The sequence below is a fragment of the Zonotrichia albicollis genome, chromosome 30, assembly GCF_047830755.1.
Source record: "Zonotrichia albicollis isolate bZonAlb1 chromosome 30, bZonAlb1.hap1, whole genome shotgun sequence".
Classification (NCBI taxonomy): domain Eukaryota; kingdom Metazoa; phylum Chordata; class Aves; order Passeriformes; family Passerellidae; genus Zonotrichia; species Zonotrichia albicollis.
In genome coordinates, this window is record NC_133848.1 from 2021919 (window position 1) to 2035777 (window position 13859).

The 13859-nt window shown below is 51.4% G+C and overlaps 2 protein-coding genes across 4 annotated transcripts; both read left to right on the forward strand.

Moving 5' to 3' along the window:
- The first annotated feature begins 3649 nt into the window (after positions 1-3649).
- LOC141725710 (uncharacterized) lies at positions 3650-7245 on the forward strand. The gene is made up of 3 exons (XM_074529735.1): positions 3650-3975; positions 5789-5870; positions 6056-7245. The coding sequence occupies exons 2-3, from the start codon at positions 5816-5818 to the stop codon at positions 6724-6726; spliced, it is 726 nt and encodes a 241-aa protein (XP_074385836.1). The 5' UTR covers positions 3650-3975; positions 5789-5815; the 3' UTR covers positions 6727-7245.
- A 3828-nt stretch (positions 7246-11073) lies between these two features.
- On the forward strand, positions 11074-13197 carry LOC141725671 (uncharacterized). Of its 3 annotated transcripts, none has more exons than XM_074529641.1 (4): positions 11074-11527; positions 11616-11694; positions 11803-11886; positions 12073-13197. In XM_074529641.1, the coding sequence occupies exons 3-4, from the start codon at positions 11835-11837 to the stop codon at positions 12741-12743; spliced, it is 723 nt and encodes a 240-aa protein (XP_074385742.1). In that variant the 5' UTR covers positions 11074-11527; positions 11616-11694; positions 11803-11834; the 3' UTR covers positions 12744-13197. The 3 variants fall into 3 exon arrangements, with proteins under 3 accessions (XP_074385742.1, XP_074385743.1, XP_074385744.1); XM_074529642.1 differs by having other exon boundaries at positions 11808-11886; XM_074529643.1 differs by lacking the exon at positions 11074-11527 and having other exon boundaries at positions 11567-11694; positions 11808-11886.
- Positions 13198-13859: the final 662 nt, after the last annotated feature.

Below are 13859 nucleotides of genomic sequence, written 5' to 3' on the forward strand. Positions count from 1 at the left end.
CTCCCTATGCCAGAATTACCTACGGCACCTGCTTTTCTTATATTGTGGTTCTCTGCAGTTCCTTCAGTAGTCAGCCCTTCCTAAGTTCACTCTTGGAATAGGGGATCATCACCTCCCCATCATAGCGAGTGCATTCAAATGCACTTGAATGCATTTGGCTGCATTCCAAATATGGTCCCTGTTTTTGATTTACTGCAGAATCTCTTTACTTTCTACCTCTGTCGAGGCTGGGATTGAAGGTACTTGAGATGATATTTGTTGTTCAGATTCAGGTGGTTTTTGTTTCTTGTCAGTGACACAGCCTCAGAACCATGAGTTCTGCAGCCTTTCATCTAAGGCACAAAATGGCTCACTGTCTCTTGTTACAAGGCCTGGATGGTGCCAAGGAGACCATGGTGATACTGGGGATCCAAGGAGACCGTGGTGATACTGGGGATCCAAGGAGACCGTGGTGACACCATGGACACTCATGGAACCATGGGCATTGTGACACAGCAGGGCTTCATGGAACCAAGGAGTCAACTGGGACTCTACCAAAACTCATGAAACCAAGGGCCCATTGTGACACTGGAGAACTTCAGGGAACCAAGAGTCTCTTGTGACACAGGGGGTACTCATGAAACCATGGAGACCATTTTGAAACTTCAAGGCCTGATGGAACCAAAGGGTCATTCTGGCACTTCTGAGCCTTGGAACCAAAGGGACCACAGTGACACAGTGGGGCTCTGTGGAACCAAGGGGCCATGGTGACATTGTGGAGTGTCACTTAACCAACTGTCCATGGTGTCACTGCAGGGCTTGATGGAATCATGGGCACCATTGTGACACTACAGGGTATCATGGAAGCAAAGGGCCATTGTCACACTCTGGGCCTCTTGGGATCCAAGGGCAGTTGTGATACCATGGAAATGATGGCAAGTGTGGCACCATGAAACCAAGGAGACCATTGTGACCCTACAGGACACATGGAACTAAGGATTCATGGAACAGTGCAGGACACATGAAACCCAGGGGCCATTGTGAAGCTGTAGGACGAAAAGAGCCCATTGTGACACTGTGGGCCCCCATGGATCCAAAGGTCCATATTGACATTGCAGGGCCCCATGGAATCCTGGAGACCACTGGGAAACTTTGAGGCCTTGTTGAATTAAGTGGCCTTGCAGGGCCTGATGGAACCAATGAGATCCCATAAAGCCAAGGGTCCATTGTGACCCTGTGGGTCCCAAGGTGTCTTGGGTTGACCCAGGCCAAATGCCAAGCATCCATGTGGGCTGCTCACTCACTCCCCTCTGCAGCTGGACAAAGAGAATTTAATAAAGGGTTCATGGGTTGAGATAAGGACTGGGCAAGATCAGTTATCAAATACTGTCCTGGGAAAAACAGGCTTAGCTTAGAGATATGAAATTCATTTATTACTAACAAAGTCAGAGCAGGAAAAGGGGAAATAAAATAAGCCACTCACCTCCCTCCTTCCACCTCTGCCTCCCACCCCAGCAGTGCAGGGAGACAGGGAATGGAGGTTATGGTCAGTTCATCACCCATGGCTTCTGCCCCAGCTCAGGGAGAGGAGTGGTTCCCCTGCTGCACCATGGGTCCCTCCGAAGGGAGACAGTTCTGCAGGAGCTTCTCCCATGTGAGTCCATTTCAGGGGCAGCAGCTCTCTGCAAACTGCTGCAGTGTGAGTCCTTGCCAGGGACAACAGTCCTTCCCAAACTGCTGCGGCATGGGTCGCTCTTCCAGGGGTGCATTCCTGCAGGGACAGGCTGCTCCAGCCTGGGAGCAGGTCCCCTCTCTCCATGGCTCTCCTACAGGGTGCCTGGGTCTCCAGGGCCTGGAGCACCTTCTGCCCCTCCTTCTGCACTGACCTTGATGTCTGCAGAGTTGTTCTTCTCACACGTTCTCCCTCTGCTCTCCTCTGACTGGAGTTTAAACTGCACCACAATCTCTATTTTGATTTCTTTTTCAATCTGGTATCACAGAGGCATTGCCACCATTTATAACTGGCCCAGCCTTTGCCAGCAGAAGGTCCATCTTTGAAGCCACCAGGAATTGGCTGTGCCAGACACGGTGGAAGCTTCCAGCAGCTTCTCACGGGAGCCATCCCTGTGGCCCCCTGTGAAATACAAAGCTGTGTTTCGTGTCAGGTACATACAGGCAATGTGGTATTTGTGATTGTAATTTGTGTGGAAACCGACCATGGGACAGGTATAAAGATGAATTCTAATAATTACTGAGCTTGGAAAGGCCTGGAAGATTACTGAGCTTGGAAGAAGGCCTTTGAACCTAACTTTTGTTCGTAATTATCCTTGATAAGTCTTAAAGTGATATAGGAGCATTTGAATTAACGCTTTTGGGATATTGTTTTTTGACAGGAACTTTCTGCTTGTGGATAAGCCTTAAAGAGTTTTGCAATAATAATAACCTTTTGAAGTATAATTTGAGAATTCTGCTTGTAGTAAGGATCTTTGAAACTATAGCTTTAGAATATATAAAAGGAAACATGCTTATCTCACACCTTAACAAAACTGTGAAAAGCAGCATGAGAAAGGATGAACATCAACTCAAGGATTTATGGTTTTGACCAAGGGCAGCTGGACATCACTGTTATGAGATTTATAGTCCTTGCAATTTAAAGGTGGACCCACATCTGGAATCTGGACCACACCGTCTGGGAGATTTCTTCCTTCTTTCGGAAACCGAACCACCACCATCTGAGGATACTCCTTTCTGGGATACATCCTGAGAAAAATTAATTCACAATAGGTATAGAATTGGCATGTAAAAATTGGGAATAGAAACTGCTGATGAGTAAAAGGTGGGAATAGAAACTGCTGAGAAAGCTGATGAGTACCCCTATAAATACCTGTAACCCTCAATTATCAGTGTGCAGTTGGAGGGAAAACTTCCCCCACCGTACCCAACGCTGTATTGCTCATGCTTTACCATATTAATTAATAAATTGATTGCTGCTTGAATATTGGCCTAGTCAAGCTTCTCATTTATAACACAGGGCTCAGTGGCTGCTTGAGAGGTCTCTGTACCTCATGCCCTGGGAATGCTTGGGAGGGGCTGGAGGGGTTGTCCCTGTCCCTGTCACCCCAGGCCATTCCCCAGGGGGTCTCCATCATTCTCACCCCAGGGAATGCCTGGGGGGTCTCCCTCCCTCTCATCCCTCTGCCAGGGGGTGCTCGGGGCAGTCTCTGTCCCTCTCAGCCCAGGGGATGCTCGGGGGTCTCCGTCCCTTCACCCTGGGGGATGTTCGGGGGGTCTCCATCCCTCTGGCCTCAGGCAATGCCTGCGCAGGGCTGGGGACCAGGGGCTCTGTGTCCCTCTCACCCCTGAGGGTGCTCGGGCTGGGGGGGCTCTCCCACCTTCTCACACCTGAGTGAAGGTGCAAATGAGACCATGGGAACGCAACCTGCGGATCTGCTCGAACTTGGATTGTACTGAACAAGAAATGGAAAGGAGTGAGGGAGAGAAATAAATCAGAAATGTTCTCAGAGAGAAAGAAATAGGAAAAGGCTCCGGCCCCAACTCCGCAGCTCTTGGGGACACCCGCAGGGCGCAGCGCCTTTCACAATTCCAGCCAATCAGAGGAGGCGCTAACCAAGTTCCAGCCAACCGGAGCCTTTCTCGCCGATGACTCGCCGGTTGCCAGGCGGTCCCGCAGAGCCCGGCGGCCCCGGAGCGGAATTTGGGGCTCGGGCCGGGGGAACGGATCCGCCCCGGGGGGTCCCCGAGCCCCCTGCCCAGCCCTGGGGCCGATCGGGGGGTCCCCCACCCAGCAGCCGGTGCTGCGGGGCCGCGGGGCAGAGCGGTGGGAAAGGGGAGTCCGGGCTGGAGCGAAGGAAATGCGGGAGGAAGGGGAGGGACAGGAGGAGCGGGAGCGGGAGAATCCCGGCGCTCGCAGCGCCCGGACTCCGAGCCTGCAGCACCCCCTGCCCCGGGAGCATCGCCCCCAGCCCCGAGCCGCAGGTGAGGGCGGAGGCCGAGCTCGCCTTGGCTCCAGCCAGGGGTCTCCGGGAGGATTTTTTGGAGAGGGTTCGGAGCCGGCAGATCCCGGACTCGAGCCCCGGATATCTCCGGGCTCCCTAAGAGGAGCTTTTCCGGGGAAGAGGAGCCGCGATCTCCCCTCGGGAGGGTCCCGGGGGGTCCACGTGGGGACGGCCCGGTACCGACGGGGCGGGACATTGGTTTTGGGGATCCCTGTGAGAGCCGGGGCTGTGGAACGGGGGACCCCCGGGGCGGGGAGAGGGGAAGGGGCGATACCGGAGCTGGGGGACCCCCGGCAGCCCGGAGATGAGGCGGGGACGGGACCCCCTGACCCTGACAGGGGTGTCCTGGGGTGACTTTATGATGCTCGTACCCCATCGGTCTGTTTAGCCCAGAAATGAGTTCTGCACCTTTAATGCTGGTTCTGAGAGCGAAGAGGAGGAGGAAGAGCAGTAGTTTGTTTTCATACGCTGCACTCACTCCTCCACATTCCGGGTCCTGGACTGTTGTGATGCCTTAAGGAGCTGGAACAGAGGCCACATGGAGTTAAGAGGAATAAAGTTGATTTTTATTGAAGTGCCTTTAAAGGCCACACCCTGGCAGCAGAGGAGCCACAACTGTGGCTCTGCCTGGATGTCTGCAAGTTGGGAGCAAAAGAGGGCTTGGTCATGAGATCTCACATTTAAAGAAGTTTTAGTCCATTTGTATATAGAAATTAACTGCTCAATTAATAGTTTCAAATGATGAAGTTACATCTGCCTTGCTTGCATGCCTGCTGTCCTCTTTTCACATTGTTTATGCTTTGGGCCTGAAGTTTTAAGAGATTGTCCTTGAGTCTCCAGCTAGAACAGGATTGTTGTGTCTTCACCACCCTGAGAAAAGATCCCAGTAACACTTAATATAAAACTAAAAGCTGCACATCAAAACAGAATGCAAACATTTAAAACCTAAGGTATCAGTTGTCTGCAGTTGGACAGACAGCAGGACAGAGCTCTCCTTTGCTTTTAGTTAGTTAAAACTAACTCGCTGAGGCAGAGAAGTTCCTCCAACTGTGGTTTTTCTTTTTCTTTGGAGCTGTTTAAACCTGCTCTGGACTGAACACCCAGAACACCACTGGCAGCTCACACCTGTGGCCCACCAGGCTGAGCCTGGGCTGCTGCAGTTCCAGTGCTGGAGGGGCCGTTAACAGACTGATAAGAGACTGATAAGAGACTGATAAGAGACTGAGTGAGCCGAGCTACAGCCCACGGAGGGACTTTCTGAGTTTGTCATCTCTTTTGGAGAGGCAAGAGGTTTTATTTTTTAATATTGTTCATTTTTTGTGCTGGTGAATGCTTTGCCTGTTAAATAAACAGGTTTTTTCCCCTTTTCTCCATGGAAATATTTTCTCGATCTGGTTGGAGGAGGGGCCACTTGAATCTGCTTTCTAGAGGAAACGCTTTTGGAGATTTTCTCCCAAATTTGCCCTAAACCAGGATAGGGTGGTGGGAAGAGGGGAGAGCCCCTAGTGACAGGACTGGGGTGAGGCTGGAGAAGGGGACCCCAAAACCCCCCAGCATCCCTAAGCAGGACCCTGGAGAGGGGAGATCCCCAGTGCCCATGGGATCTCCAACAGCCCTGAGACAGGGGACCACCAGAACCCCAGAGACTGGAAGTGGGAAAATCCTGGTGGCTTTTTTTGATTCACTCTTGATTTTTGAAGGTTTTTATGGACACCAGATGACTTCAAGTGATGGACTTGGGTGGGAGGAATCCCCAACCCAAGGCATTCGCACCTTGTTTTTCCCCAAACCAGGATTTCCCATTCCCAAACCTTGGCAATATGGAGCAGGAGAAGGCTTGGAGGAAGAGGAAGATGCCCCGGGACACCCAGGCAGGTGAGGAGGAAGTCAGTGCCCCTTTCCCCTCTCTCCTGCTCCATCTCCCAGCCCAGCACAGCCCCCAGCTGCTGGACAACCCTGCTGCCAACCCCATCCTGCTGGGGATGCACTGGGGGGATCTCCTTCCCCTTTTGGGTGGCACGGAGGCAAATCCCATCCTCTCCTTGTCCTTCCTCCCCCAGAGAAGGAGCTGAGGATGGAGACCAGGGAGGAAAAATCCCCACAGCAGAACCTCATGGAAGAGGCCGCTTTGAGTGACTCCACAGTGCAGGAACCCAATGGGGAGGAAAAGCCCCGGCAATCCCGCACAAGGAGGGGCTGCAAACCCAGCCCAGGGTGCTCTGAGGAGGAAAGACCCACCCTGAACCAGGAAGGTGGACAGAGCTTCAGCCAGAGCTCAGAGCTGGTGGCCCATGAGCAGCTTCATGCCAGCGAGAGGCCCTATGAGTGCTTGGAGTGTGGGAAGAGCTTCAGGAAGAGATTCAACCTGATCTGCCACCAGAGGATCCACACTGGGGAACGGCCGTACGAGTGCTTGGAATGTGGGATGAACTTCAGCCACAGGTCTGACCTGGTTGTCCACCAGAGGTTCCACACTGGGGAGAGGCCCTACGAGTGTCCCCAGTGTCAGAAGAGGTTTCACACCAGCACCCACCTCCTTGTACATGAGCGCATTCACACCGAGGAGAGGCCCTTCTGCTGCCCCGACTGCGGGATGGGCTTCAGGCACAACTCCACCCTCGTCACCCACCGGCGCATCCACACCGGGGAGAGGCCCTACGAGTGTCCCCAGTGTGGGAAGAGCTTCTCAGACCGCTCGTTCTTTACCCGACACCAATGGAGGCACCGGTAAGGGCAGCCCTGTGAGTGCCCCAGCTGCAGGGGGAGCTTCATGCACTGCTCCAGCTTCATCCCTCATGGGAGGACCCACGTTGGTCAGAGCCCTGGCGATCCACATTCCTGGTGATCTGCATTGGAAAGGCAGCTGGATATTCTTTTGTTTTGACCCTAATTTTCTTTGGATTCATCTTCATCCCTTTAAAACAGAGAAAATTGGGATAAAACTCAATAAATTCATCAATGGCATCTAAAGCCTCACTTTTTACTTGGGTTTCAGGGCAATCTGGGATTCAGGGAGATAACTGGGAGAATTTGGGGGTATTTGATGTACTTGTTTCCCTTTCTTGGCACTGAAAGAGACAAGAGGGTTCAAACTGTCACCTCAATGCCACTGAAAACTACTCAATCCCACCCCAAAATTCCTGGATTCCACAGCTCTTTGGTGTGGAATGGGGTTGGAAGGGGATTGAGCAAAGTGACCTTCAAATCAGGAGGCTTGACATGGGCATTAGGTGGGGCAGGATGGGTGGGATGGGGTTTGGGAGGTGGGAAATGGGGGAAATATGGCTTGGGAAGGGGGTCATGATGTCCACGAGGGGTGGGATGGGTTGGGGTTGGGACTGGGGAGGTGGGCTGGGGTCTGGAATGAGACCGCCAAAGTTTGGGAATGATGAAGGGAGGGGGAGCCCATTACTGAATGAGTTCTTGAATAATCCACATTCCTGAAGAGATTTTGGAGTATCTCATGTTTCTGAGGCAGTTTTGGGGCACTCCCCAGCTCTTAGGGGTCTTTCCTGAGAGCAGCTCCATGGAGCCCCATTGCCAGGGGTGGTTGCCTTGGGCACGAGCAACCTTTAATGCTGGTTCTGAGCGTGAAGTGTAGGAAGAAGAAGGGGCAGCTCTTTTTCAGAAACTGCACTCCTCCACATTACGGCTCCTGGATGGACAGGATGGACAGACAGACAGCGGGACAGAGCTCTCCTTTGCTATTAGTTAGTTTTTAGCTCACTGAAGAAGAGAAGTTCCCTGGACTGCTCTTTTTCTTTTTCTTTTTTTTTTTTTTTTCTTTTTCTTTTTCTTTGGAGCTGTTTAAACCTGCTCTGGACTGAACACCCAGAACATCACCCGCAGCTCGCACCTGTGGCCCACTGGGTCAGGCCTGGGCCACGGAATTTCCAGCACTGGGGCGACTGATAAGAGACTGATAAGAGACTGAGTGAGTTGAGCTACTTTCCACAGGGGGACTTTGTGAGTTTGTAACCTCTTTATGTTTTATTGTTTAATATTGTTCATTTGTTGTGTTGGTGAATGCTTTGCCTGTTAAATAAAGAGGTTTTTTCCACTTTTCTCCAAGGAAATATTTTCCTGAACCAGCTGGGGGAGGAGCTGCTTGAATCTGCTTTCTAGAGGAAACCTCTTTTGGAGGTTTTCTCCCAAATTTGCCCTAAACCAGTGTAGGATGGTGGGGAGAGGGGAGAGCCCCAAGTGGCTGGATTGGGGGGAGGGTGGAGAGGGGGAACCCAAAACCCCCAGAATCCGTAAGCAGGACCCTGGAGAAGGGGGATGCCGAGGACCCATGGGATCCCCAGCAGCCCTGAGATGGGGGACCACCAGAACCCCAGAGGAATGAGACTTGAAAGAGGGAACTCCTGGTGGCTTTTTTTTGATTCACTCTTGATTTTTGGAGGATTTTATGGGCATTAGGTGAATTGTAGAGATGGACTTGGGTGAGAGGAATCCCCAGCACAAGGCATTCACACCTTGTTTTTCTCCAAACCAGGATTTTCCCCAAACCATCCCGCAGTGACATCCCCCCTGTACCGCTCTGGGTAAGCTTGGTCCCAAACCTGACCCCAATGCTGGTCTCAGTCTCACTCCACATATAGACACACTCCAGCTCTGTATTTAATCACATCCCAGTCCCAGACTCGACTAGCCCCAGACCCAATCCCAACTCCAGCCCTAAAGCCAATCCCATGTCTAGCCTTAACCCCAATCCCAGCTCTAATCCAAATCTCAGTCCCAACTCCAGTCCCAGCCCCAATTCCCGCCCCTTCCTAAATCCTCAGCCCCAAACCAAATCCCAGGTTCTGCCGTTCTGGGGGTTTGAGGGTGTCTCTGTCCCTCTGACCCCGATGATGTTTGGGTGGGGTCACAGCAGGGCTGAGAGGGACAGAGACCCCCCGGCCTCCCCAGGTGTGAGAAGGTCGGAGAGCCCCTCCAGCCCCGAGCACCCTCAGCGGTGAGAGGGACACAGAGCCCCTGGTCCCCAGCCCTGCACAGGCATTGCCTGAGGCCAGAGGGATGGAGACCCCCAAGCATCCCCCAGGGTGAGGGGACAGAGACCCCCGAGCGTCCCCTGGGCTGAGAGGGACAGAGAGTGCCCCGAGCACCCCCTGGCACAGGGGTGAGAGGGAGGGAGACCCCCGAGGCATTTCCTGGGGTGAGAATGATGGAGACCCCCTGAGGAATGGCTCGGGTGAGAGGGACAGGGACACCCCCTGGGGAATGGCCTGGGGTGACAGGGACTGGGACAGCCCCTGGGGAATGGCCTGGAGTGAGAGGGAAAGGGACAGCCCCTGGGGAATAGCCTGGAGTGACAGGGACAGGGACAACCCCCCCAAACCCCTCCCAAGCATTCCCCAGGCAGAGAAGCACAAAGACCCCTTGAGCATCCCCAGGGTACTGGAGAAAATAAAGTTGGCAGAAATCAAACTTAACTCTGCATACAATACTTTGAGGAATATTCGATTTTCCGACAAGTCACATGTGATGAAAATGCAAACAACTCCTAAACATGAATAAACTGACGATAGAAGCAATTCTGTGGCAATTCCAAGATTCATCAGTTCCCGCACAACTCGAGCTCAGCTGCTGGCAGGTTCCAATGGCCCATTACAGATTATTAAATGGAAGGGGAAGCTCTCTGTTGCTGTCACAAAGGTGAACGGGACAAAGAGAAAAATGATTCTCACATTTGGCAAAGAACCCAAGCCTTGGAATTCAGGAGATATTTGGGAATTTAGCTATTGAGCTGGGCTTCTTGTGGGACTTTTAGCAGCCTTGTTTTCCTCACCTTGGAGTAAACGAACTTTATAAATCAATCTGATATCATTTGTTCCTTCTCCTCCAGTGATTTTAACCATCTTTTCAAGGAAGGACAACAAAATATTTTCGTTATACTGGGCACCCACAACATCCATTTTCCTCATCAGTTCTCCCATAAGTCACTCAGAGGAAGCTGCGTGCAAGTTTCCAAGTGTTCCTCCAGAGAGAACCACAACCTCCTCAGTGGAGGGAACCATGTTGTTGTCAAAGGCACTTGAGGTCAGACAACAGTGCCTAAACTCATTGTGCCAAAATAATGTCACAATCTGGTTAAGAAAATTGTTAGAGGGATGCCTCTGCCTCAGGTAAAGTGCTAACGAGACCAAATCCAAAGTGGATTTTATTGAACAGTAAATGTGCGGTAAAGAGAGAGATGGAAAGAAAGAGAAAAGGAGGGACAGCAAGGGACTGACAAGGGACAGAGACCTCCCCTGGGGCAGGGCAAGTGTGACATTGTCCCCTGTGTGTGGCCTTCCCAGGGTGGGGGTTTTACACCTGAGCCAGTTTGGGTAAGGGGGGTGGAGTTCATCCTGTGAGCAGGGATTACCCCACTCTTTCAGGCTGCAATGTAAGCTGTAACTGATGCCGAATTTTGCCCCAAAAGGCGAGAATAACTGCCTAAGAGACTCAATTTAAGTCAGCATAGACAGGAGGTATTTTATTACGACGCGTCGGAGAAATCACAAAAGGGATTTCTAAGTATCTCATGACAAAGCAAGCCTTTTATACAGTTTTGAATATAGAGTTACATCATATCACATGCATAATCATAGCCTTGCATGCATATTCATAGAAGGCATGGTGTGGGCAGAGCGTGGGCGGAGACTTCTCTTTTGAAGATCATTTCAGTGGTCGTTCCGGTGGCCTTCATCATGGGCAGGGGGCACCTGATGAGTCTTCCTCCTTAAACTTTTGAACTCCCGTCCTAATATGGCCAATTCCCGGTGTACTTGGCTTGGTCCCCATGGCTTGGCAAGGCTCTTAGGGTCAGTTTGACATTGTTGGCTCTAAACATGCTTAGCCCATCAACTCCCCTATCCCTATCTCTCTTCTTGTCATTGTGTTCCATGCTTTAGCTGATCTATTGCTCTATATGGTTCCTAAATGCTATGTTTTTTCAAATGTTTCACATTCCATGTTTTAACTCATTATTTCTTGAAGGCTATCCGCTTTGGGGTTTCATAACCAAATGCATGTTTTCAATCACCATCTTCAAAAACTGCTATAAATATGTGGGACAGTGTTCTTTATCTCTTCCATGACTCACCCCTGATAACGCCCTCCAGGGAAGATATCTTCTGTGAATGGGCCATTGAGTGTCACTGCAGGAATGATAAAATTCCATTTCCTACTGGTCCCTTTCCAGTGTACCACCCATTGTGGGATGCTCTGCCCAGGGGGAAGAACCAAGCATTTCTACCTGGATATAAACTGAGCCTTGCAACACCAGCAGCAGCTTGCCTACTGGATTCCCAGAGGACAAGAGCTCCATAACCACCACTGGACCTTCAGAGGAAGACCAGACCCTTCTACAGGATCACTGCTTTGACAGAATCACCTTCATCACTCCAACAGGACTGAAGCCACCATTTAATGGGACTGCTGCCACCACCCTGACCAACAGGGTGTCAGGCTATATCCTGACTCTGTCAGTTTAAGGCAGTTTTTCTCTATCATTGCCTTGATCTTCATTTTCTTACTAAATTGTAATTCTCGCTTAGACTTTCCCCTAGGTTTTCCTTCATACCAGTTCAAAAGACAATGTACTCACCACTTGTCTTCTTCCCAAACCAGGATTTTCTATTCCCAAACCTTGATTGGACGAAGGAGGAGGCTGCGAAGAACAGGAAGGAACCCTGGGATACCTAGGCAGGTGAGGAGGAAGTCAGTGCTCCTTTCCCCCTCTCTCCTGCTCCATCTCCCAGCCCAGCACAGCCCCCGGAACAAAAGACAATGTAAGCACCCTTTGTTTTCTTCTCAGAACAGGATTTCCCATTCCCAAATATTGATTGGATGGAGGAGAAGGCTGCGATGAACAGGAAGGAGCCCTGGGATACCCAGGCAGGTGAGGAGGAAGCCAGTGTCCCTTTTCACCTCTCTCCTGCTCCATCTCCCAGCCCAGTACAGCCCCTGGCTGCAGGACAACCCTGCTGCCAATACGGTCCTTCTGGGGATGCACTGGGGGAATTTCCTTCCCCTTCCCTCTGGCATGGAGGCAAATCCCATCCTCTCCTTGTCCTTCCTCCCCCAGAGAAGGAACTGAGGATGGAGACCATGGAGGAAAAATCCCCACAGCAGAACCTCATGGAAAAAGCCATTTTGAGTGACTCCACAGTGCAGAATTCCAATGGGGAGGAAAATCCCCAGAGATTCCACAGGATGAGGAGCTGCAAAGCCAGCCCAGCGTGCTCTGAGGAGGAAAGACCCACCCTGAGCCAGGAAAGTGGACAGAGCTTCAGCCAGAGCTCAGAGCTGGTGGACCATGGGCAGCTTCATGATCGGTGGAAGCCCTACAAGTGCTTGAAATGTGGGAAGAGCTTCAGACAGAGCAGCATCCTGATCCAGCACCAGATGATCCACACTGGGGAATGGCCCTATGAGTGTGGGGAACATGGCAAGGGCTTCAGCGACAGTTCCACCCTCATCAGGAATCAACACATCCACACTGGGGAGAGGCCCTACAATTGTCCCCAGTGTAGGAAGAGGTTTCGGAGAAGCTCCAATCTCTTCCAGCACCAGCGGATGCACACCGAGGAGAGGCCCTTCCGCTGCCCTGAGTGCAGGTTGGGCTTCAAGCACAACTCCAACCTCGTCACCCACCGGTGCATCCACACTGGGGAGAGGCCCTACGAGTGTCCCCAGTGTGGGAAGAGCTTTACCCAGAGCTCTGCCTTGACCAGTCACCAACGGAGACACCGGTAAGGGAAGCCCTGCGAGTGCCCCGAGTGCGGGAAGAGCTTTGTGCCCTGCTCCTGCTTCAGCCCTCATGGGAAAACCCATGTTGGTCAGAGCCCTGGTGACCCACATTCCCAGTGATCTGTGTTGGGAAGACATTGGGCTGGTTATCCTTTTTGTTTGGCTCTAAATTTCTCTGGATTTATCGTATAAAAACACCTGAAATAGGACTAAAAAGAAAGTAATTGATTAAAGATGCCTAAGGTCTCACCATTTCACAGCTATTTCAGGTGGAATTTATAGTTTAAAGATATATTCTGGGGAATTTGTGGGTTCTTGGGGGATTTCAGACAGTGTTCTCCGTATCTTTACAGTCCAGAAGTCATAATGCATTGATCTGTCACCTCAGAATGACTCAGTCCCACTGAAAACACCTCAATATTACCCCAAAAAGCCTCAATCCCACCTCAAAATGGCTTGTTCCAACCTCAAAAAGCTCAGTCCCACGTCAAGATATTTCAATTTCACAGCCTCCAGGGTGAGATGGGGTTGGAAGGAGATTGGGAGAAGTGGCATCCAAATTTGGAGAAGTGGGATTGGGATTGTGTGGGGCTGGGTGTGTGGGATGTGTTTTAATATTAAATAAACCTTTTAAGAATTATTGATTTCTGTCCAATTTATTTTCTATCAGTTCCGTTTTGTTTTTCAGAGTGCCACCTTCTCAGCTGATTGTGTTTGTGCCCTCCTTTCTCTCCTGCCTTTCTTTCCCTGCTCTGTTTCTCTCTGAGTGTCTCCCTTGACCCAGGGCAGCTCCCACAAAAGACCCTGCCCTGATTTCATTCCCAATCCACGAGCTACAACAACCATGGATGAAGTTATGAAGGCTGGCTGTGAAATGTCACTGTAAGATCTTGCTCCACTTGGCTTTTGGCTCCTTCTTAAGAGCTTTGCCTTCAGAGGCAGGAACATCTTTTCCTGGTTGGGAACTGCAATTCCAGCCCCTGGGAGTGTGTGCTGTGGATCCCAGAGGGGCATTCCCGAGGCTCCCAGGGCACTGCTCCTGCCGTGCCTCCCAAGGAGCTGTGCAGGGCCAGGGGACAAGGTCCAGCAGCTCTGTTGGTTCTGCAGTGCCACAAGGGCCCC